This window comes from Neodiprion virginianus, chromosome 4, assembly GCF_021901495.1.
Source record: "Neodiprion virginianus isolate iyNeoVirg1 chromosome 4, iyNeoVirg1.1, whole genome shotgun sequence".
In the NCBI taxonomy this organism is placed as follows: domain Eukaryota; kingdom Metazoa; phylum Arthropoda; class Insecta; order Hymenoptera; family Diprionidae; genus Neodiprion; species Neodiprion virginianus.
Window position 1 is genome coordinate 37,069,299 of NC_060880.1, and position 25,203 is coordinate 37,094,501.

General features: G+C 36.9%; 2 protein-coding genes and 1 long non-coding RNA gene across 8 annotated transcripts in view; 2 read left to right on the forward strand and 1 right to left on the reverse strand.

Moving 5' to 3' along the window:
* Positions 1 to 6,562, forward strand: part of LOC124302795 (uncharacterized) — a 126,233-nt gene extending 119,671 nt beyond the window's left edge. Inside the window, exons 2-3 of one of the 2 annotated variants that reach the window (XR_006907772.1) lie at positions 5,947 to 6,143; positions 6,491 to 6,562. This is a non-coding gene — a long non-coding RNA (uncharacterized LOC124302795). The remainder of the gene's footprint in view (positions 1 to 5,946; positions 6,144 to 6,490) is intronic. The other variant, XR_006907773.1, reaches the window with a different exon arrangement.
* Positions 1 to 25,203, forward strand: part of LOC124302903 (uncharacterized) — a 592,781-nt gene that overhangs the window by 476,414 nt on the left and 91,164 nt on the right. The gene's annotated exons all lie outside the window — the stretch shown is intronic.
* Positions 358 to 16,814, reverse strand: LOC124302777 (elongation of very long chain fatty acids protein-like). Of its 5 annotated transcripts, none has more exons than XM_046759326.1 (4): positions 16,765 to 16,814; positions 4,158 to 4,245; positions 3,233 to 3,504; positions 358 to 1,903 (listed from the first exon to the last, which is right to left on the reverse strand). In XM_046759326.1, the coding sequence occupies exons 1-4, from the start codon at positions 16,771 to 16,773 to the stop codon at positions 1,373 to 1,375; spliced, it is 900 nt and encodes a 299-aa protein (XP_046615282.1). In that variant the 5' UTR covers positions 16,774 to 16,814; the 3' UTR covers positions 358 to 1,372. The 5 variants fall into 5 exon arrangements, with proteins under 5 accessions (XP_046615282.1, XP_046615283.1, XP_046615284.1 ...); XM_046759327.1 differs by lacking the exon at positions 16,765 to 16,814 and adding an exon at positions 12,975 to 12,998; XM_046759328.1 differs by lacking the exon at positions 16,765 to 16,814 and adding an exon at positions 12,480 to 12,911.

The window sequence follows — 25,203 nt, forward strand, 5'->3', positions numbered from 1 at the left end:
TGCAAGATTACGTATTCAGTATTCACCGTTGAAAGGTCAAGACAGTCCGACCTACGAACTTCAACTTCCGGTATTAAAAAACGCAAATCGTCATTTTCCGTCCTTCCCCCACCTTCCCCCTCCCTCTAAATCTCCCCAACGCTCGCTTTTTCCGTGTAGAATTTCCCGTTCGAAACATTACGAAGTGTCACACAGCCTGTCTGAATAATTATTAATAATCGGTTCGAGTCGTGCGGTATGCAACAAAGATATTGTTCAGCGACAATTATTCTTTGTCCCTTCTTCTTCTCCTGTCTCATTCATTCAATCATTCGAATGTTGTTAAAATTAATTGAAGAATTAAAAAGACGATAACTCTTTGGTCTCTTATTATAAAATATTTTTATCTGATATATGTATAACACATGGTAAAGTACAGAAATAACACATTGTTAGTTATTTATATATATATATATATATATATGTACAACATTTTAAATAAATATATTGACTGGCGAAAATATTACACAATGTATCGGTATAATAAAAACTACAAGCCCGTTGGTTCCTTTTTTTCCTTTGCTTGTAAAACCTATACTTTCAATAGGATTGAAAGAAAACGGTTCATCAACCTGACGTACCTCGCATTGAAATTTAATTGTCTCCAAATTATTTTTAGATCGCATCGAACACCGCTAGACGGTACCTGTTACACAATGTACAATTACAATATTATTATCACTATTATTATTATTATTATTATCACCGTCACGATCATCGTTGCTTTGAGTTCTAGTTTTACATTTTAATTGTTCACTTTCGAAACGGTCATTTCGTTATCTTTACCGATCCTCTGTATTCCTATCGTTACGTACAAATTACGACCCACGGTGAGAAAAAAAAAAAAAAAAATGACGCGTTTTAATTTGAAGAAAAAAACAAGAAAAGTTTCGTTTTACAATAACACGAGGTCATCATATATCTACAAGGTACCGTTATCAGTTTTGAGTGTACAATGTAAGAATTGTTAATGATGAAAATAAAGTCATAAAACTAAATGTATTCCGCGAGCCTAATTTGTATGTAATAATGTTTCGAATAAATTCTCAGGCTCTATAATTTAAGTACAGTTCATCATTCGTCGATAATGTCTATTAGAATACATAAAATGTCTAGGCTTTTTCTATCCATCATATTTCACTTATCCTAAACTAATCTTTAAAAATATTCAGTAACTGTCAACGGTTATTAGCATCCGTTGTTCTTAACGTGCCATAACCGGGAGTTAATTTTCGAGTAAAATTTATCTCCGGAAGTTTGCGGCACCTCGGAAAAACGCTCGATGCGAAAGATGGATGAAAGAAAGAAGCCGGACGTTTTAAATTTACGACATTTACTCGGCCTTCAGAGCTTGCGACGAGCCGTTGGCGACGGCGTTGACGTTTTTCACGAGCTTCTGGGGGTTGGACGAGACATTCTTCATGTAGTTTTTAACGTAGAACGAGCCGAACATGTAGAGGAAGGCGGAGGCGTTGAGGAGAAGAAGGACGGTGAGCTGCTTCGGGAACTTACAGTCGTTGAACATCATCTGGGCGTTGTGGACGAATATTATGCAGAACTGTATTATCTGCATCGACGTAAGGTGCTTCTTCCACCAGAGGTACTTTTGCACTTCCGGTCCCATCGCCGAGAGCATGTAATACGAGTACATGATTATGTGGATGAACGAGTTTATCACACCGAGGAGCGTCGGGTGCCCACCGGCCACGAAACGGACGCCGATCCATCCGCACATCGGCATCATGGCGTGGTGATAAACGTGGAGGAACGATATTTGTCGCTGCTTCTTTCGCAGGACGAAGAACACGGTGTCCAGGAGCTCGATAAGCTTGCAGATGAAGTAGAGGTACACCGCTCTCGCCATCTGGAACATTCAACCAACGATCTGAGCCCAGGTTCCCACTCCCAAATCACTTTCTCACGCGCTGAGAGAAATTTTTAGTTCCGTTTACCGCTCGGTCCTTAACTATTTTCATTTTTTACCACGATCGAAAAATATGGTTTTAGGTAGAAAATGATAATTAGTTTTCCAGCTGTTACCGGAAGGTCTAGTATCCGTTGCTGCTTTTTCTCGTTACGATCACTGTTGCTAGATTTTCTTGCAACTGTTGCGAAAATTTAACACGCTCGTGCAACGATAAATTGACGTTGAAGCCTCGTTTGACTAAAAAAGTAGAGTAAACCTCGGAAACTGATTTTGCGTTGCAATAACCAAAAAAGGATCGACGATAGCGCAAAATCTTTACGCGTACCTCGTTTTTCCTAATTCCAACGATATTCAAACACACCTGTTTTACTGAATGTTTCTAGTTACTGTAACAAATGAAATTTTCTCAGTGCACGGGTGTTTTCAATTCGTACCAAACGCCGGAGAAGCCAGCCGAAATTTCATCTCGTAGATTATTGATCAAAAGTTTACGCTGGAATGCAAAAGGCAGTGGTCGGGCTTGGTCCTTGTCAAGTTCACAATTTGTACAACTTGTTCGTTACGAATGTGTCTATGATCGATAAGAAATGATCTCAAATTGCTCGTTGTCACGTTTCATTTTCAGAAACTTGAATACCAATGATAAACAAGTCAAAGATGACGCGAATCATCGAAGATCATCCGCCGTTCGAACCACCGTCCGTACTATAGAAAATTCTGCGAAGTGAAAGGGAAACTGAAGCGTGTAGAGATCGGATCCTCGGTTTCTTATTGCAGATTGAATTGAGAACAATGCCAGGATGGAGAGCGTGTACGATGATTGACTAATGTTTGTAATTTTTTTGCGATACAATTTGAATCGTGACTAGTAGTGGTCGACGACCTTAGAATTGAATTTCGCAACGCGTTTGGCTGTGAGTATTGCGTGTATCTCAAGCTGGCCAGTCGAAAGCTCGTCGAGGTTTCGAAGCATAATTTTGTCCGATTGTTAATTGTGTGCTAATCGACCTCCATCGAACGGGTACAAGGGGCCAGAAGGCCCCTCGGACCTTGGCCCTCCCTTACCTTCGTCACAAATTTTTCCAATGACATCTCAAGAAAAAAAAAAAACAAAAAAGATTACAAATCAACCACCCTTCTGGAAGCGTTGCGACTTGCGCAGAGTGAGCTTGCGACGTTGAACTTGCAACAAGGTGACGGGGCTTGGGACCGAGCGATGATAGGAAAACGAGAGTCATCGAACGGCTTTCGGATCGTTAAACTCACCCGCATAGCTTCTGGGCTTTCTGAATAATCAACAGGCTGACACGTGTAGCTGTAGTTGTAAAGCCATCCGGACATCAGGCCTTCGTAGACCAAGTAGATGCTCGCTAGTACTTGGGTGAAGTTGTAGACGAGGAGCAGGCTCTTCAACGAGTATGGTTTCTTGTCCCTCATGTACTTGGGACCCGCCCATACGCTGAAGTATACGTAAGTCACCACTATCGTCACTATCGGACCTGGACCGGATATCAGGAACCACTCGCTGGTCCTCGGATCTGCAGGAAGAGGAAATTTTTGGATGTGAGAAATGATTGTGGACGCGAAAAACTTGAGACGATCCATTGGAAGTCGGACATCAATCGTCACGGCTCATCGACTTCGGTTTCGAGTCATTAACATATGTTTAACTTGTCAAATGACTTTCAATGATTCCCAGTCCAGGTACCAAGCGATTTCAAATGACTTTGGCTCGTTCTAGACGGTTTTCGAAAAATTACTACTTTACGTTTACCGCAAGACGGTTTCCAACAACTCGAGTAATTTGCAATTGTTCCAAATGATTTCCAACGAATATTTCAGCTACCTAACAAGCACCTTTGATTTTGCAAATTAATTTCGGATTGTTTGATTTCTTTCTTTCTTGAGCGTGTAGCTCTTCGGTAAGTGTAACCGATCGACTTGTCTCGTAAAAAACTAATCGACGTTCGCTTGAGTCCTATTTTTGATTCTGTTTTCTGGCACGTCTCGGTCGAGTTCAACGATTGATCAGACCCTACTTTCATTTTCTATCGGAATTGATTATCATTCTATTATTGTCGAAAATACACGCGCGATTAACCGCGTAGAGGAAATGATACGGGATCGTTCAACTCGGGCTAGGAATATTTCGGGGCGACAGACGTATGATTCAGGATTATTGAATGCTCACCATTCTTGTTGTACATCACGTCCCGATACCATTCCAATATTCCCGACATCGTGTCGTTCTCGTTTCGATCGGCGGATCCCCGGATCAACTGAAAATCGGTAAACGTCAATTAATCATTGGTCATATTTTCGATTCGCCATTACGTCATGATTCACGGCTGTTTTAGAATTGTCGACGATGCTTCAACTTTCTTTTTTCTTTTCTTTTTACAGGACACAATTCAATGACGTAATTTTATTCTAAATTTGTGAACTAATGCACTGAGAAAAATTTCATTCGTTACAGTAACTAGAAAAATTGAATCTAAAAAGAAAATCTAGCAACAGTGATAGTAATGAGAAAGAACAGTAACGGATACCAGACTTTCCGGTAACAGCTATAAAACTAATTATCATTTTCTACCTAGAACTATATTTTTCCGATCGAATTGAAAAATGGAGCATTTCCTGGGTGCTCCATAGTTTCGCTGATCAGTCAAATTTTGTTGGGTTAATAATCGCGTGATACAAAACAAACAAGAAAAGAAAAAAAACGAACAGAAACACAGAACGGGATCGATTCGAATTACGAATATTAGCTGAAAAAATATTTTCAAATTAATTAATATATTGCACAGTATTGTTCGAAAACAGAAGAATTTCATGAATGGAATTCAAACGCATGGCGCAAATTGAAATCTTTTTTTTTTTTTTTTCTCTCTGCTGCGTTCATGCGAAATTCATGATTGTCAACATGCAAGGCATTGTTTCAATTCGTACGGCGCAGTTTTCGAAAACAATCAAGCAGGTAACTTGTTTTTTAGAGCGTATAAAAAAAAAAAAGTCTGTGACGTTTTTATTTACTTATTTATTTCAAACTACTCGTTACACCTACCGCTTTGTATTCGTTCATCCGTATGATAATATAAACAATGTTACTCGGCTCGTAGGTTTTTTGGTTATTTTACGAAAGTAGGCTCACCTTCGCTCGGTGAGTTGAAATTCGCCTGTTTACTTTGCCTCTCCTTAATTCCCGCGCTTATGGAAATGATATTTATTCTTTAGCAGGCATAACTACGCGTTACAGCTATATCTATACCTGACTCTGAGAATGGCACAACTTTGTACAATGCCTACGTAAACCTTTGTGTTTGCCAAGGCCAACCGGTAATATATGGAAGAAGAAAAAAAAAAAAAAATAAATAATGCGTGGGAAAAAATACTTGACAAACGTAAATAAATTATATATCGTATCTGTAACTTTTTCTATTTCTGTACGTATATTTTCCCAAATATTTGCTTCGTCAATTTGCGCAGCAACGAATCTTCTAACTCGAAACTCTTACTCCGCGTAAAATTTGATTCGCCCCAGTTATTTTCACGTCGTTACTTATTCGTACCTCTTTTAGGACTAGAAAAGCAAGCTTGTTAATTCTTGAACAGTAGCCTCGTGTCGATAAGCCGACAGCGGTGCGATCATTGATACAAAAAAAAAAAAAAAAAACACGTAATTTCTCGCACAACGGTACGAAGAATTTTTCGCACTATCGATACAGCTCGGAAATCTTCTCGATTTTTACGATTCGTCAATAACCGAAATGCCAATCTGTCACCACGCTATCGGACATCTGTTTACGTCAATAATTATTATTCCAACCTTGTCTCTGATTCATAAATTCACCGAATCCGAATCGGTTGGCTAATCTTTGTTTAAGGTGGGAGTCTGCTTTAGAGGCTTCGAAAAATCTATTTTTTTTTTTTCGCATAAATGTCTTCCCAAACTATCCAAGAATGTGTTCCTAAAATTTCAGACGCAAATTCGAAATATTTTCGGAGTCACAGAAGAAATAGTGAGCAAGCGTCGAACAGGTATACGAGCGGTTTTCTGAAGTTTTCAACCAGTTTTTCGAAGAGTCTGAACCAGTTTTTTGAAGTTTTGAACCAGTGTTTTGAAGAGTCTGGAGGGCGACTCTATTGACCAGGAATCGCTGATTAGCATATTAATGCGGTAAGTTCAAGAAAATTACGATTTTTTATGTACGAAAACTTTGACGCACGATTTCTCGGTTTTTCATTTTTACGATTTTTCCTAATTGGCGGGAAAGATACGGAAAAAACTAAACGTCCTATCGAAACGAGACAAATTGCATTCTACTTGGGATGAAATTGTTTTCTAGTTGAACCTAAAAAACCTTAAGAAAGTCAAGATTAACCCACTTTTTAAACAATCTAAAGTGAATTTTTTTTTTAATTTGCGATAAATTGTTGAATTTTTCACTTTTTGTTGAATTTTCTTGGTTTAACTAGAAGCTATACTATTGAAAAGTAAAAGTTTTTTTGGGTTCTTTGTTTCAGACGGAAATTGCGACCTGCACCTTTCCCGCCGCACGACAAATGCACACTCGAGACGCCTCGGTGAAATGCTTGTTAATGAAAAAATTTAAGAAGACTGCTGAAATATATAACAATAAAACCTGAAAGTTTCGTTTCAATCGGATATTTCTTTCCTTCCCAAAAAAATCCTTGAAAAAATCGATTTTGTGAAGCCTCTAAAGCAGGCTCCCCCCTTAACACTTCCAGTTTGCACGATATTGCAAAGTATGTGTGTTCAGATTGCGTGGATTAGAATTTTGTTTACTCGAAGAATGGTGAAATTTCTCCACAGACGTCAACGTTTTTCGAGACAAGGCTCATTGCCACGTCCTTGGAAAAGTTTGTCAACGTTGATGCAACTGCAGTCCCCGAATCGCAAAGGCTGCACTGAAATTTCGTATACTTCGAGAATATGTACGCGCGTACGTGTATAAATTTTTTCCAAGATTGCTGATGAGATGAGAAAGAAAAAAAAAAATTCAAACATGTAATGGTTGAAGAAAAAAAAAAAAAAAATGATGTAAAATTATACATAGCCGCGATAACCGCTATTCTTTACCGTCGTGTCAATTTTCTAATTGGGAAATCCCACTGGTTGTTATTAAAATTTTCCACGGAGTGAGTGGTTGGACGCGTAGAAAAAAAAAAAACGAAAAAATAACAAATTCCGTGATTTTACACAGAAATTTTAACAAGTTCGTCCGCTGGTCAACGATAGTATAATTCATAGATTGCGTGGATGGCATAAATTAAGATTTTTATCATTCCGGTATTGCTATTACATCGGAATAACGTTATTCGTCGTTATCTATATCGGAATATTCCGAACAGATGTAGGTATAATGTCACCGGAAAGAAATTATCGCTTTGATATATCATGGGTGAATGGTAATTCGTAGATGTGGTTAACCTTGACAGCTAATACATTAGAATTAATGAAAATATCATTAAATTAAATAGAGAGAGAGAGAGAGAGTGAAAGAAGAAAAGAAAAAATAAAACAATTTTCTGTAATATGACGTTGATCAAAACCGCGTTCATCTGTTCGTGGGAATGCATCGACACGCGATTTTCTTATCTATTATTTAGTCAGCTGTATTTTTCCCCAAAATCTCAATCAAATGTTTCGCCGAAGAAACAATTGCGTTTTTATTTATACTTCCGGCATATCCTGATGCAAACTTCTAGAATCGAATTAAATGAATTTATTAATCCAGTCAGCTGAATTTCATTTTTGCACATTATCTTGCGTTGATGTTATAATTTATTGAACAATTACTGTAACTGAATTTACGACTACGACTGCCGTGCTCGTCGTGAAATTGGCGAAGGCTTTTAATTTTAATATGTATATTTTAGTATTCAAAGTTTTATTGTAGCGTTAAGTGGAACGAAATTTTTTCACCAAGTCTGATAAACACCCGTTAAAATTAAGAGTTTTATTTTTCTCATCGGTCTGCAGAAATATCAGTTCTTTCATCTTCGAATCGCGAGAGTCTGAAGAAAATGAAAATAAATCTTAGAAACAAAGCTATATTGACGATCGATATCGTATACAATCTATATTTGTTATAACTGACATAAATTTCTTTACACCTTCTATTGAAACAAAACATCGGGAAATGTTTTTTTTTTTTTAACTTTCATATCTGATGGAAAATTTATCCTTTACCCTGATCTTCGATGTAAGTTGCAAATATCACCGGTGTAATATCGTAGGAAGCGTGAACGATAAGGAGTTGAAATATAATTGTAACCTTCGAATCGCGGAACGGTATATTTGAAATTTTAAATCCGAATGAAATATGGATTTCCTCGGGTGATTTGGATCACGATGTACGCGAACAATTCACGCACGATATGCGCGTAATATATTATACACATACTTGCGTTTATGCAGATTCCAACGAATGCAGCTTTCAAAATGTAAATGTATGCAGCAATGCGGTATAATATATAATTCGACTAAGCCGATCGCGTCATTGGGAACAAACAAAGAGCTAAATAAAAAAAAAAAAATTAATATAAAAAAAAGAAAAAGAAAAAAGAAAATGAAGAAAAAGAAGAAGAGGCGGAAAGAAATGAAAAGTAAAATGAGTGAAACGATTCGATAAAATGCAGATCATCCGATGGAAATAAATCGGACTCGCATATCTAATTAACCGTGGCTAAAACTTTAGCGCTAATGAATACGGATTGTGACGAATGCCGATCATAAAAAAAAAAAAAAAAATGCAAAGGCTGTTTTATCCGAAATACCTTTCATCCCTGAGCTCCGCAACTTTTGAAGGTTGACATTGAACGGTTATGGCGAGAATCTGAAATCTCGTCGCCAGCGTGGAATTGTACAAATTTTATTTGTTCAACGCTTTCAGTAATTTACGGTAAGTCGGAAACCTCGGCACCTTTTCTTCCTTCTTCTATAATTTATATCTTTGGGCTGTACTCCGACGGTTTATTACGCTATCGGCGTTAACGCGCTTCCGTTATTGCGTGATTATTGCGGTTTCAGACTCGAAAGCAGCGGCAATGCAGAAAATTGTTAACGATGTTCTGACAAAGCGAGTCGATTAACAGACCGTTTTTCGCATTATTTTATCGCCGCGAGTCAATTATTCATCCGCACCAGCAAACCGCTTTTGCGGCATCTTACTTCCTGACGAACGATTATCGGTAATTGTTATTAAATGTGAAATTGCGGTCGACGTTAAAAAACGACGGACGGAAGTGCGAGTGGAAGAACCTGGGAATAGGAATCGGGGGAAGTTTAAAGATTGCCGAATTTTCTCGATCGTTGATCAAGGCCAGGCTCTTTCGCAAATGAACTTTATCCTTCCGGAATTTTCGGTAACGAATAAAAATCAAAGTCGAGCTCTGAGATCAACGACCTAAACTCGTGATATTGTAAATAATGGTTGAAACCGGGGTTAAATTTTGCCCGCATCAATTAATCAGAAATACGATCCACAAGGTGATCCCGAAGCGTTTTCAATTTCATAATTATATTCAAATGAACACATAAATGTAAGAAAACCTTCGTTTTAAGACGTTATTTGCGACAGTTATCCGACAGCCAAAGTTATGTCAGGCTTGACGGTGGAATTTTAATTTCCCAAGTGTAACTGGTTGATTTGAATAGGAGGTTCACGATCGAAGGAGGGCAAGAATCACGCGAGGTTTCTGTTTTTTTTTTTTTTGCAATAATTTTTATTCCACTTCATCGACTCCAGAAAGTTCTATTTGCAATTAACGCTAGCTCTTAGGATTCCGCGCAAAGCCGAACGATGAACACGGTGTTTAAACGTGAGTGACACGTTCTGCAAATCATTGACAATGACGGTAGCAGTTATGAATCTTAAAATCAAATGACGCGAACCATGGCCGTGATCGTGGATCCGTTGCTAAGTATAATACGCCGATACATTATGAATGATCGAGAACTTTTCACAGGTGTGTAAATATATGTACTGTATTGAAAGACCGATGATTGTCCGCAAACATAATTTCCTCATACGGATTCGGTAATCGTCCCAGGTTAAGTGTGCTTCTGATGTTTGATATACAAATTCCAACGTTTATGGATAGGAGACGTTTAAATACCGAGCGAATGGCAAAAAACTTGACCAATCACGTATTCATGTCGGCAAGACATGTTTTACCGAAGAACTCAAATTAAATGATAAATAAATTCAACATTCGATCCTTTATATCCGTGTAGTACGCATGATTTTATCAATGAAATTCCGCGGACCGAATTTCCGCTCCTGAGGCTCTCGCATGCGGTCGAAATCGTAGCCGAACGATTCTTGCCATCATTTTGCACGGGATAAAGTAGAATCCAACGATCGGAGAGTACCGGGAACGATCTTAAGGGAAAAATAAAGTGCGAGGCGTGACAACGGCGGCCATTTTGATTTCATAAAAAGCCTCGAATTTTCAAACCGCGTCATATCATTTCTTTGCGAAAACGCGTCGGTTTCAATGATGCCGTTAACGCGTTAAACGCATGACTCTGTAACAAATATTTTCCCCGATTCATAAATACCATGTTTAAATCGTTATCCACGATGTAGGGGAGAGCCGGGCAAAATGCAGACCTTCGTTCAATCAAATGGGATTTAAAAAAATGTCGATAACGCTTAAGATCTATTTTTAGGCCAAGGATGAAAAAATTGCTTTCGTCGAAATTGGTCTCACGTTGTTCTTTCCTTGAGGGGCCCGTTTTCCCCATCCTGCATTATTCGAATTTCTATTGGATAGTACGGATGCTTTTTTATTCGCGTTTACTTTCATCCGCGCAGAAATAACATCGCTAGACTTTTGTTAGACATTTTTTTCTCGGCTTCTAACTCTTAATCGGACACCTGAGGTCCATTGATCTCCAATTGAAACAGTTCCAGGCTAGCGGTGATCATCATTTAACCCAGACTACACGGAGACCGTAGCGTAATGACGGGTTTCACACAAATCGCAGTCGCGAACTCTGCACTCGCATGCGCAAATTCTTACTCAATACCCGTTGCTGTATAGCCTATCCTAGAATTGGGAACGATTCCGCCGCCCAAGGATCAAACTATAATTACAGTAATTACCGCACAGTTTAATAGCTGCATATATGTAAGAAGTTTTCCATCTTCTTTTAAATCGTTCGTTGCATGATTCTTTGAAGAAGAACATGGATTAAGAATACAAAAACATTTGACAAATGGAAGGGAAATAGTATATTGTGTAACAAGGTGGCAACCTTGGTCTTTTCGGGACGAGTCGTGAGTCAGCCGATGACGTATATTGCAAATACGCGAGCTTCCTTGTTCTACACGATTCTTTGTATAACAAGAGTACTTTACGCGTTTTTTCACGAAGGACGAAATTTAGGTTAGGACAGCGCATGCGCGCAGTACGGAAAAGACCACTTTCGACTTCTGGTATTTGAAAGTGGTATTTTCTGTACTTTGCGCATGCGCATTCGCAGACAATGTGAAATCTGGTAATGTGAAAAGAAAAAAAAAAAAAAAAAAAAACAGTAAATAGGAAGCGATGCGATTCAGTCACTCCCACACATTTCTGGAGGATCATAAATTAGATTTATTAGGAATTCCGTTCATTCTCAATTTACAGGTTATGGCGCATTAAAATCGATCGTGATAATAGTATTATATTATGTGAGCGTGTGAGAGGATCAACGATCGTTTTCAATGGCAAAGTTATCATTATGCTAATGGATTACATGGAACAAATGAAATATGAAGCGAAACAAATCTGAAACGTGTGATAATGTGATTGGAATGAAGATTTTAGGTAGGTAACAAAATATTAAAACTCAATTTGTCAGTGTTATTTTATATGCTCTGCTTTATCGATAATTTTTCTACTAGATTCAATATTGTAGTATGATTATACTATTTTTTTATTATCGAATTTTACTCTCCTTATTTCATAAATTTGGTAATTCGATGCACAGTGTGTTATATAGTGTCGGATCGGAGCTTTTGAAACTAAATGGAAAAGTATCCAACAGCAACCGTATTCTCACGAAGAATGGTAAGTTATCAATAAAAAAATTGAAGTTTCTCGACAACGTGATCACTTTCAAGCTTATCCGAATGTAAAAAATAAAAAAAACTGAGAAAGTACGTTTCGGGTAGCTGAATAGAAGCAGAAAGCAAGAATTTCAAAAAAATAGACTGAAGTTGCATTGAAATTATTTTCTCTCCTTCTCGCGCTAATGAGATACGCGTCGATCATGACATCGTTAACGTGATAATTTATTAAACTATTCGATATCGGTTTTTTCCCTCCGTCTGGAAGGAATTGTCTAATTGTCCGCCAGATCGTTACAACGATACAACAAAAAAAAAAAAAATGGGAAAACCCGAAAATATTTGAAAGAATAAAATTAAGAAGCGGGGGTGAAAAATTGTCTAAACAAAAGACACGAAGACGGAAAAAAAAGAAACGTAACGATACTTACTCACGAATCACAGCTGCAGGAACGGGAAAACACTGGCAGGTATTACGATTCGAAAATAATCTTTCGAGTTTCGCGAAAACCGGTAAAATCAACTAATATTCCTTCGACATAAATTCGCCCGGAAATTCAAAGTTCCACCGTAAACTGGGTGCGTGAGTACTTGCAATGTATATCCTCTCGTCGCAGCTCAGCAAGGCGAAAATTTGCCCACCTCCCACCCGGCCAGTTGTCGAGAGGAAACTGATCGGCAGATCGGTTCGAATGCTGGACCAAAGCCGCGGCTGACTAAGAACTTGGCAAATCGAAGTCCGGGGGTAAGGCGCCCAGGAGAAGACTTTCGATCGCCGGCGATCTGCGAGCAACGCTTTTACCGAATGATGATCGATCGGTGCTGAGCCTCGATCTGCGGACGGCGGCTCTTCGGGAAATCAGAAACGCACGACGGTTTTTAACTGCAAACGGCACCTTCATATGTATATATTCATACATACACACCCCTTCCATCGGCTCTTAGCCGAGTTGAGCCTCCGGCGAGTTCCTCCGCTCGTTGTTGTCACACCACCACCGTCTCTCTACACCTACGATTTTCATGGAATATTTTTTTTTTTTTTTTTTTCTTTTTTTGTTTGTTTCACAGTCCTAACGGATCGTGTCGGCCACTCGTCGACCTCCGAATCACCCTGAAAAACGAAAGTCTAATCAACCTATCGACTCCTCTCTTCCTACATCCAAATAACCAGGGGCTTTTTAGGGTGGGGACGACAAAGTTGAATAACCACATGAGCGTGGAATTTACGGGGTCGAAATGTTTGTGGAATTTTGTTAGGGAGATGAAAATCTTTTTAAGGGAATATTTTTAAGCGTGGAAAAATCTTGACGATTTTACATTTTCGATTTTATTCGTTACTTCGAAACGTTTTTTTTTTTTCTCTATTTTTACCTTTTGACGATTCTGTATTTTGGTTCAGCATGTTCAAGTACTTAATCCGACAATTTCGGGTTTCGACTTGATACGTTTTTTATTCATTTTCACGTCTTCTTTACCCTGACTTTACTACATATTGGCGATTCTGTATTTTGATTCAATACAATTATCGTCATTCCGTAGTTCGGTGTTTTATAATCCGAAATTTTTTAATCTTGACGTTTCTTTGCATATCCACTCGTGGAAAAAATTAACGCTCCTACCGCCCTGTTTTTCGCCGCAAAAAGACCATCTTTGAAAGGCTCTGACTTTGTGTAAATCGAACGTAGAACAATGAATCATAAACGATTTTCAAGCTGAAGCTCTCGGCTTTAAGCTCAATTTTCGAGACCTGGTTTGTACGCGTTTTTACTCGAGTAATCAACGCGAGAACAAATAATTTCGGAAGAACGTTGATAATACATAAAAAGTGAAAAAATTCTCTCTGTCTCGAGTCTATCTTTGGTATTGAAGAGTGTAGGAATAATTTATAGGACAGAATATTTCAGTGAAATCTCTTTTCGTCAAGATAGTAATCCGGGAAAATACGATCGCCATTTTTGTGCAAGTTCATTCGTGGTAAAGTTTAAATGTTCACGCAAGTCTTCCAGCGACGTCACGGATAATTTATTATCAAAGATTCAACAACATTCAGAGATTCGGTCTGTTTTCATAAAACGTCCGGTACGATGATCTTCTAACTTGTCGTGTAACGTCAAAGTTCGTCGGTCACGACTTCTTTCGACGTTGCTTAACTTGGCGAGAAAAAAAGGAAACTCCGAGCTGTAAAACGATTGTTTCGAAAATCTAAAAAAAAAAAGAAAAAAATATTTATCGCACAAGACCGTGCGAAGTTTAAGGTTTAATTCACAAATTTGACATAAATGACTTAAATATTGGATTACTCGAGTAACAATCCGTACAGACCAAATCTGAAAAGACATAGAGTTCAAAGCCGAGATTTTCAGCTTGAAAATCGTTTTTTATTCAATGTTTTACGTTCAATTTACACAAACTTACAGCATTCCAAAGTTGGACGTTTTTCCGGCCAGGTTGGCGTTAATTTTTACCACGAGTTTTTATCAATTTGTTATATTTTTTCATCAATTATACGACGATTCCATAATTCTGCAGTCTCTGCTGTTTTTGATTCTCCTAAATTTTCACCCATCCACATTTTTCCTCTCTCGCTCTATCGTAATCCGTGTTTAAATATTCCGTAATAATCGAGTCAGATCTTCAGTTGTTCAGGAAAATCACTATTCCGAGGTTTTTACCGCGTACGCATCTCACTTTTGACCCTCACCGAAGTTTTTCGTCTCGAGATTAAGTCGTTCCGGTCGAACGATACAGATGTAAATGCCGGGCTGGAGGACGATCGGGCAGATGAAATAGAAGAAACAAGGATTACCAGTTTTCATCCTAAACCGTAAAAAAAAAAAAAAAAAAAAAAAAAAACACTCGGGTACATTGACGCACGTCTTTTATCCGGGCATCGGACGGATACCTGCTTCCGAAGTTGACTACCGGACAGAATTTCTTTCACGCCAGACTTTAACCTTTGTAATATATTCATCAGGACATAACGAGGAACCGAATTTCGTACAATTAGCATAACGTCTATTTTAGCCTCACTGACGGCGTATCTTACAACAAGATTTCGGTTTATAAAACAAATGAATTCTTTAAATGGCTTCAAAGGAATACTTAATTTTTCTCATTTTCAAAAATGACATTCCACTCGGTGACGTTGAAACTCAATGAATACAGAAATACATAATATATTTAATATTTCTGCCTTGTAATGCACCTAATGATAATTACCGAACGAGGTAAAACAGTCAGATTTATGTCCTACAATCTGAAGTATAATTACAAGTATATTATCGGGAACTTTTACTCGTACTGATATGTTTTCATTTTTAATAATAAGCGAGTTTGAAAATTGCACACGTTATCTAAGTGGTTCATATTTTCTCTGGAACCTCACAATTGATTGATTTTTGGTCTGTTGTTTCGATTTCACGGATCACATTTAGATATTTCGTGTTACGACTCTTGACAATTCGTCAGCGATCTTCAGATTTTCTTCAGATTCCCGGCTAAACGACAATATATCTTAATAAGAAAAGAGCTTTTCTTTTTTCCTTCAACGAACTATTTAATTTATAATTTATAAATAATAATTTCTCCAAGGTTGGCAACGCTGTAAAGAAAAATGTCAAAGACCGTATTTAATAACGTCTGTCTAGAATGTCAACTCAGTCCACGTCTTAGATCTATCTTTGTAGATAGCCGTTCTCTCATTAGCTTATTATTCGATACTTCTAACAAATCTTAATTTCTTAACCTCTCAATTCCGCATCTTGCCAAGTGCCAAATATCAGACAACCGTAAAATTCATCAGCGATGGATTAGTGTCCGAATTATTTGGTTTATTCTTCTTCTTCAACGGTTTTTTCACAACAGTTTTCGATCGCTTTTGTACTCTGATCATTTATCATAATCCCTGTGAATAATCTCGTTAGTTGAATAGTACAAGTCTGGGTACATATTAATTCGGTATTCTGGACGTTGAACGGAGTAATTGCGACAGCTAATCTTTATAATTATGATACAGCCAGTAATTTCCGAGTTTTTTTTTTTTTTTTTTGTTTTATTTTATTGTTTCATTACCAACTAATTGTGCAAAGAATTACCGACCTTTTTTTTCTGTCATTCGTTTTATTTATTTATTTTTTTTTTTTCCCCCTCGTTCTTGCAACTAATCGAGTACGGAATTTTTGGCCTTTGTTTTTCTTTTTCTTTCACACCATGCATAACCATAATTAGATACAGCGTTCCAAGACGCCCCCGCAAATCTTGCGTTACGACATGACACAATTCTCGTTCAACGATCAGCGAACGAAGTAACGAGCGTATATCGAATACAGTGACTTGTATGTAAAGTCAATGGATGATTCGGACAAGGTCCTCCGTAACTTCTCTTCCAGTCGAGAAAAAAAAAAAAGGAAAAATAAAAAAAAAAAGAAAGACAGAGGATGTGAAGGAACGAAATATAAAAAAAATATCGCACGTTTTTCGCACGCGTGAATTGGTTATACACACAAATATGTATTATGCAAAGATGCGTATTTATAATACCTGAAAAACTTTTTCCGTCCGTGTATGTTTCATTCATACTTTTTTTTACCTTCATTTTTCTTTGTTTCCCTCCTTACGGACGAAGAAGATAAAAACGAATAACGAACGATTTAAAAAGTGAAAAAAAGAGACAAAAAACCAAAAGGATAATGAAAGAAGAAGATCAATGAAACTTACAATTAACATAACGATGAATCGAATTTTGAAAGTTTTTTACTCTTCCATGCAATTAATTGACACAATTGTACGAGTCGAAAACTTTTTTTTTTTTTTTTTTTTTTTACTCGCAACAAAAATTTTTCCCACAGTTTTTCTCGCACTCGTAACGTTTCTTTTATCAAACCGTTTTAGCACGTTTCAGCGTATCGAGAATACATATTTTTTCCCTCGCCTTTTCATTCCCTTCTTTCTCTCTTCTCACGACTCGAACCGCAGACCTGATACAACGAATTATATCCATACCGATTAAATTATCCCCCCCCCGGTAAGACACAAGAGCGAGAGTATGCGGTGGCGGAAAGCAAACGGGAGAACGGAATGACAATTAGATTTATTGCTGCACAGATGCACGGATTCGCGGTTCTTAAGATTCAGGAAACATATATTATTCATATTTATGTCTTGTACCGTTTCTCATTGTTATTCCACCCGTCGTCGTACAATTTTTTCAACACCGCCGAAAATTTTCACTCCCCTCAATTCGTATCCGAATTACCAGTGATGGATTTTTTATTCTTTTTTTTATATCTTATTTATTTATTTATTTATTTATTTATTTAATTTTTTTTCTCACCACTTGAACTTCTAACACACGTTCAACGAACACTGTTTCTCGATCGCCTGGGATAATTACAAGGGAATAAAGAGAACGAACAAGCGTGGAAATGAGAAGATGAGGGGGGGAAGTGGGAAACAAACGGAAACAAGAAAAAAAAAAAAAAAAAAAAAAAAAGTACAATTCGAAAAAGTAAAAATAAAAACGAGACCGCGCGTTTATTCCAGCATATATAATGCAACGTCATTTTCTGCATTATCTGCAGCCTTTATACACGCGTTTATGCGCTCGCTAAGGCGGCCTTCGATTATGCCATCGTATGTTTATGTACCAAATAGGCTATTTGCCCGCAGCTCGAATTTGCATATACACTCAAGTACAAGCAAGGTATATACATATGTGTATATATATTATATGTATATGCATATGAATATATCGCGCGTGAATTCGATTACGTATCGTTTTCGGGAAACAGCTGCCGATCGTATCGGGACTGAATTTATTTCTAAAGGTTATACGTTAGTAAATTATTTTACCTGTGGTTAATTTTATTTATTATCCTGATTATTCAACGGATTCTTGTTTCCTCCTTGAATGAGATATGTGCGCGTGTAGTTTTTTTTTTTTTTTTTCCTTTTTTCATCCTCGTGGTTTCGTTTTCGTCGTCGTTTCACTTACCGTTTATTTTCAAGATCACGTTCGAAATTAACAAACTTAACTTCAAACCGATTCCGCTACGAACACAAGCCGTCCGACGTATTACGAGAGAGTTAATTTTTGTTGATTCATTTTAATACAGCGATTTTATGGAAAAAAAAAAAAAAAAAAAAATGTTCACCTTTACGTCGATCAGCTGCTTCTACTCGTTACCTGCATGGCATTGCAACGCGTGTATGTAAACACCTGTTGTCGCACTGAGCAATACTTTTTTTTTCAAGGCTATTTCGCCCTCAGGGCTCAGGCTTGAAATACGACTCTGGTGTAACCGGTGCCGATTACCCAAGACTTCCGTCGCAATATCTTAACCTTTGAGAAGACAAACAGAGGATGAACGAATCAACGATTCGATTGATTCACGCTCCGCAAAGCTCTGCTTTACACCGAGGGGAAATTTTTAATTCCGGTTATCGCTCGGTCCTTAAGGGGGTATTCTAGTGTAGAAATTTGAAAAAATCGATTTTTTTTTTTTATATTTTCAAAGCTTGACCTTTCAAGAATGTGTCCTTAAAAGGACAAGTCAAAATTTCAATTATTTTCAGAGATATAGCTATTTTAGTGACACGTCTTCAATACTGGCTCGGCTGGAACGAATTTTACTCGAAACTTTGAACGCGTTTTTCTCAAAACTACATTTTTCACAACGGTTGACATGATTTCTCAAGTTCTATTGAACCGATTTACTTGAAATTTGGTGAGAATCTTCTCAATACATGTCTCTATCGCACGAACCATTAATATAACGAAATAATAATTTTTACTATTTTTAAAAAATTCAGGAGCGTCCAAAACAGTCAAAAAAAACGTATTATTTTTTCGGACAGCCGTAATTTGGCAAAAAAAAATTTTTTTTCGACTTTTTTTCAGTTAGTACGATAGCTGCATTTATGTAGATTAATAATCTTTTTTTTTTTTTTTTCTGATTTTGAAAATGCTTGCAATCGTGACAACATTGGCGCGCCATTTTTTTTGTACCCCCCACTTCAACAACTCATAGCACTTTCAATTTTGTATTTTTTGACTTGTTTTTTTTTTTTTTTGCAATCGTGAAATAATAATAAGCGCCTGATAAAAAAATGGATGGTAAAAATATTTTTTGTTTTTTGTTTATAGCACTTCAAAAAACACCTCAAATTCATGCCTCTACACTAGAATACCCCCTTAAATATTTTCATTTTTTAACACGATCGAAAAATATGGTTCCAGGTAGAAAATGATAATTAGTTTTACAGCCGTTACCGGAAAGTCTGGTATCCGTTGCTATTCTTTCTCGTTACGATCGCTGTTGCTAGATTTTCTTGCAACTGTTGGGAAAGTTAAAAGCTCGTGCGGCGATAAATTGACGTTGAAGCCTTGTTTAACTAAAAAAGTAGAGTAAATCAAAGAAACTGATTTTGCGTTGCGATTATCAACAAGGATCGACGATAGCGCAAAATGTTTAGGCGTACCTCGTGTTTCGTAATCCCAAGACTATTCAAACAGTTTCTTTAACGACAACTGTTTTACTGAATTTTTCTAGGTACTACAACAAATGAAATATTACTCAGTGTAGATTATTGCCGTGTTATTTTTTTTTTACTACCGAAAGGATATGATTTTTTTTATTTTCTCGCGCAACGAATCTTACACACAAAGGAAGTCGAGTCAATTTTTCGCAGCTTTCGATTTGAGTAAAAAGGAAATGAAACAAAATTTTGAGTCAGGGAGAAAAGGGAATTTTTCATACCTCGTGAACCTAGGTTTGAATGAACGAACTTTAATTATTCTTATGCATTTATGTCGCGAGTGGTGAAAAATTTGTTTGTACAATTTTTCGAAAGCTTGCAAAAAGCAGCCTTGGAATTGTTGATCTTTGAAATAACGGCAGTTCCAGGCTACGAAACATCGAAGCCTAGAGATAGTTAAATCTGTACGTTGCGGCATTCGAGACGATGTGCGTAAATGAAAATTGAGCAATTAACAAAGCAGCCCGGTGTTAGAGGTTTACATACCTGTAAGTGCCACGACGGTAAAATATATAATGTTGTATGGGTATGACATAGGTATATAAACGAGGTGCAAAATCGGGTCAGAGGCGTAAACAGCGCCGGCGGCGTTCAAGGCTTTGTAATAATGCGGGGAGTCATAGCTCGATGGCCGTTTTACACGCGTAAAGTGCATAAAGTCAGACTCGGGCACCGACTGACGAGAATGAAGAGGAAATGAAAAAGAACAAATCGAAACGGACGCGTAGCCTGTGATCGGAAACGAAAAAGGACGAGATTTCCAATCGAATCGACGTCCGATCAATTTTATTTCCGCAAGTCTTTCCGTCTGCAGGATGAAAAAATACTCATCGATATTCTCTCTTCTTCACCCTTTTTTCCATCCGTAAAAAGTTGTGTGCACGGATTCTGATACTCCAAAAAAAAAAAAAAAGTTAATTTAAAAGTTTATTTTTCGAAGCCTGTGGAGCGTGCGTAAAGTGTCTCATTTTTTAACAGTGCGGTAAAACGATGCTGGCGCACGCGCTTGGCTGAAACTATCCTTTGCGCACTAGTGTTTTTTTTTTTTTTCTTAGCGCATGGCTTAATTTTACGCACGGACTTTACGCATCGCCATTAACGTCGTTGGGTTGAGTTCAGCCTGAAGTTTGCACGTTTAGGTTAGGTTTCGCGAAGCCAGACTTCTGCCGCTGGTTCCCTTGATTATCCTTCATCTACATCTATTAAATTATCATATTACATTCGTTTGCTTTTCACAAAAATTTGAAAAATTGCTCGTAACATGAATGCAAATGGCGATATCCGAATCGTGCGGTCACAGCGCTCATCGGAAATCTACCACTTTCCACACTAGTAAGATAATATACTATTTTTAGTCTCCAGTTGCATACGCATAATCTACTTGAGAATAGATTTTACATCCAGAAAGATCGGACTTCTTCACGTTGAAAATACATGGGAAGATGTTTTATTACCGACGACAGGAAGTGCGGAAAATTCGATTAAAATTGAAAAGCAGGCCGAAAATTTGGCGGATTGCGACTCGCATGAAAAAGATTCGTGCGACAATCGAATGACGGTATGGATTATTTGTCGAAAATTTTCAGCCTCGGAATTCCAATTCTTCTGTTTTACATTCTTGGCATATATTCCGGAGCCGGTCGTTAATTGCAATGGTATTTTCATCAAGGTAATAGCTGGATGAGAAGTGCTTTCACTATCGGTGAACAAGCATTGTCGGTCACGAAATGGGCATAACATACGGCAGAAGTGGATAAAAATCACTCGACATCAATGTCGATGAATTGAAATCTTGTTCAATGATTATAATTATTTCACGCGGAATCTCAAATTTCGGGATCTTCAATTATACATTATATTTATGCTCAAGGAAGTGTCTACATATATTATAAAACAAACGAGTATTATAGAGAAGGGACGTGTTACCTACGTGTTAATTCGTCCTTTTTTTTCACTAATTTTTTATCGAATTGCGGTATTATCTACTAAAGAATAAAATCAGCCGTCGCGGAGAAAATTCGAACGATAAACACCCAATGTACAAACATCTTGTAATATAATTGATGAAAAATATAAATCATCGGCCAACCAACTTCTTTAAACAAACGAATTGATACAGAAATATTCACAATCAAGATTCGTGATATTACTTGACTCATATTCATGTCAAATTACTTTTCCTATCGAATCTAGGTCAATGGATTTTCTTTTTTCCCTGACTGACTTGAGACAAATCCGTTTGCAAAATTTCACGCATCACACGGATCTGAGGTTTTCTTTTCGGGCATGACTCGTATATTTCTTGTACCAGAAATAGGAAAAAAAGAAAAACAAACAAGAATTCAAAGAGTGTAAAATTTTGTGAACGAGAAAAGAAACGAGAAATAAATTAGCTGTATACGTCGGGGTGTTCCTTAACGGGGTTGTTTTTTAATTTTTATGCTCCCAGGCGCTTCAATTTTTTCAAATTGATTAAAAAAAAAAAAAAAAAAATCCCCGAATATTTGAGTTCTCTAAACCAACTCTATTCGCTTTGTGATCGAATTATCTTACGGAAATAACGTGGAAGAAAACTTGTTTTTCACTTAGAAATTTTATACGTCGTTGACGAATATATAAATGATAATGGTGAATACATATTTTTGTAGAGAAGTGAACGATCTACAAAAAAAAAAAAAAAACACTGATGTATAAAAATCGTAAATGAATGCGATTAACGAATTCGATTAAACTTTGAACGTTAATTAACATACGAAGGCTACCATTTACGAACTTTATACATCAGAGATTTTTTCTAGAGCGTTGAATTCTTTACAAAAATATGTATTTTTCATTGATATCGGTACATTCATCAACGAATTATACAACTATAAAGTGCAAAGAAAGTTTTTTCCATGTTATTTTCATAAGATACTTCGATTACAAAGTAAACTATCTTAGAGTTGATGTACAGTGCTCAAATGTTCATGGAATTTTTTGAAATTAATTTTCATAAAAATTCAAAAACAACCCTATAAAGGACCACCCGTATTATGCACGAATCCGCGGGTTTGTGAAAGAATCGGAAATGAGGGAAGATTTGAATTTGTTTTTTTTGTATTATTATTCCGTGTAAAGTCAGCGACTTAAATATAATTTTTCCGATCTCTATTATTCTAAAAAAAAAAATTTGAAAGTCAAAATATAAAAATAAATACAGATAAACCCCCCCCCCCCTTTTTTTTTTTTGTAAATTATATATTCGTAATTGTTCTTTCCATTTTCACTTTGTACTTGCGGTATTATCGATGTAAAAATGTTCGAGTCACGCGGTAATAAAAATTGTTCGGATCTCGCTGCGCGCAATTGATTATTCCGACAACAATCATTACTAACAATAAGTTGCAATGATTAACGCGAATAACGCAGGTGCGATTATGCGTAACAAGCGTGCGTAAAGCGCTGAGAAAGCCAACGCTTAGAGTTTGTATGGTAATTTAATTACACGCAAGATATTTAACTGTACAGGCAATCCTGTTGAACGGAAGTTGAAACGCTGACATAAAGCCAAAGATTAATCATGCCTCGGTAGAATTTTACCGATGCGGAATATTTTTCTTTGTGTTGCACGGCTCAAATGTTTATCCGTCTGTTTCATCTGTCGCAATAGTTTTGCGAATTCGGATTAACGAGGAAGAACGGTAGAAGAAAAAATTATTGCAACAATGTTTAACCTCAATGATATCGTAAGACAGTTATTTCCGCGGTTATTAATTTATTCTATTTGAATGAGTATTTCCTGATAACGAAAAAACAAACGTTAAAAACCTCCGACTTTGCACGTGCCTCAATTTTTAGCGTGTTTCAGACGACCTCTTCATTCTTGAGGTCTCGATTCGTTTCAGAGAATCAAAAATATAGTGAATTTCACCCATCGTGCGTGTAATTTTTATCCGCTTCATCCGCCAGAAGCGATTCGCATATGCAATTAATATTTATTCACCAATTAAATATTTTTTCAATCGCATTCGTGAGTCGTTAAGACGATTGCGTTTTACCTGATTCCAGTTTATGAAACATGCAACCTTGAATAACCGCACTAAACTTCGTCTGGACAATGAATTCTTTTCAACGTACATAATCGATACTCCGACCGTTTTTTTCAGTTATGTTCGATCTGAGAACAAATTTCCAGAAGAACAAGCTGAAAATTAATCCGCATGAAGAAAAAATTAATCAATAATCCATTGATCAATATCATATCTGCGACTGATTTTAGACGGATGTTTATATTTGTCATAGATTTTCCGTCCGACGATATATGTCTCGAAAACGAACAAACAAGGTTTTCGTTGAAATTCGCCTGCTCGGTTTCTTTCCACTCAACTAATCGGAACTGATTAGATTATGCAAAAAAATTTGCCTTGCCATTGGCAAAACATTTGCAAAACCTGATATGTTTTTGTCCAAGGTTTTCATTTACGCAAATACCGGAAACAGCGAGAAGTTCCGGAACTCTTGATCGTTTTTTTTTTTTTTTTTTCTTTTTGTTAATTTGTTGTTTCGTGTTTTGTATTGGCATATAATCATATCAAAAAGCACTGACCGCAGTCCTTGGTTATGACGTAATTGATCAGACCTACGATTCATCTGCGCCATAATTCTTTCGGTTAATTATTATTAGATGATCGTTAAACGTATAAAAAAATGATTTTTAGTTCATTTTTTACCTCGCGACGTGTGTTCGAAGAAATACGCGAACATCAGTGGTTAAGAGTCAAAATCCAAGAAAGGAGTTTTAAGGGGGGGGCCTGCTTTAGAGGCTTCAAAAAATCTATTTTTTTTTTTTTTTTTTGCATAAATGTCTTCCCAAACTATCCAAGAATGTGTCCCTAAAATTTCAGACGCAAATTCGAAATATTTTCGGAGTTACAGAAGAAATAGTGAGCAAGCGTCGAGCAGGTATACGAGCGGTTATTTGAAGTTTTCAACCAGTTTTTCGAAGAGTCTGAACCAGTTTTTTGAAGTTTTGAACCAGTGTTTTGAAGAGTCTGGAGGGCGACTCTATTGACCAGGAATCGCTGATTAGCATATTAATGCGGTAAGTTCAAGAAAATTACGATTTTTTATGTACGAAAACTTTGACGCACGATTTCTCGGTTTTTCATTTTTACGATTTTTCCTAATTGGCGGGAAAGATACGGAAAAAACTAAACGTCCTATCGAAACGAGACAAATTGCATTCTACTTGGGATGAAATTCTTTTCTAGTTGAACCTAAAAAATCTTAAGAAAGTCAAGATTAACCCACTTTTTAAACAATCTAAGGTGAATTTTTTTTTTAATTTGCGAAAAATTGTTGAATTTTTCACTTTTTGTTGAATTTTCTTGGTTTAACTAGAAGCTATACTATTGAGAAGTAAAAATTTTTTTGGGTTCTTTGTTTCAGACGAAAATTGCGAGCTGCACCTTTCCCGCCGCACGACAAATGCACACTCGAGACGCCTCGGTGAAATGCTTGTACCAGGCATAATATGACATATATCTTAATGAAAAAATTCGAGAAGACTGTTGAAATACATAACAATAAACCCTGAAAGTTTCGTTTCAATCGGACATTTCTTTCCTTCCCAAAAAAATC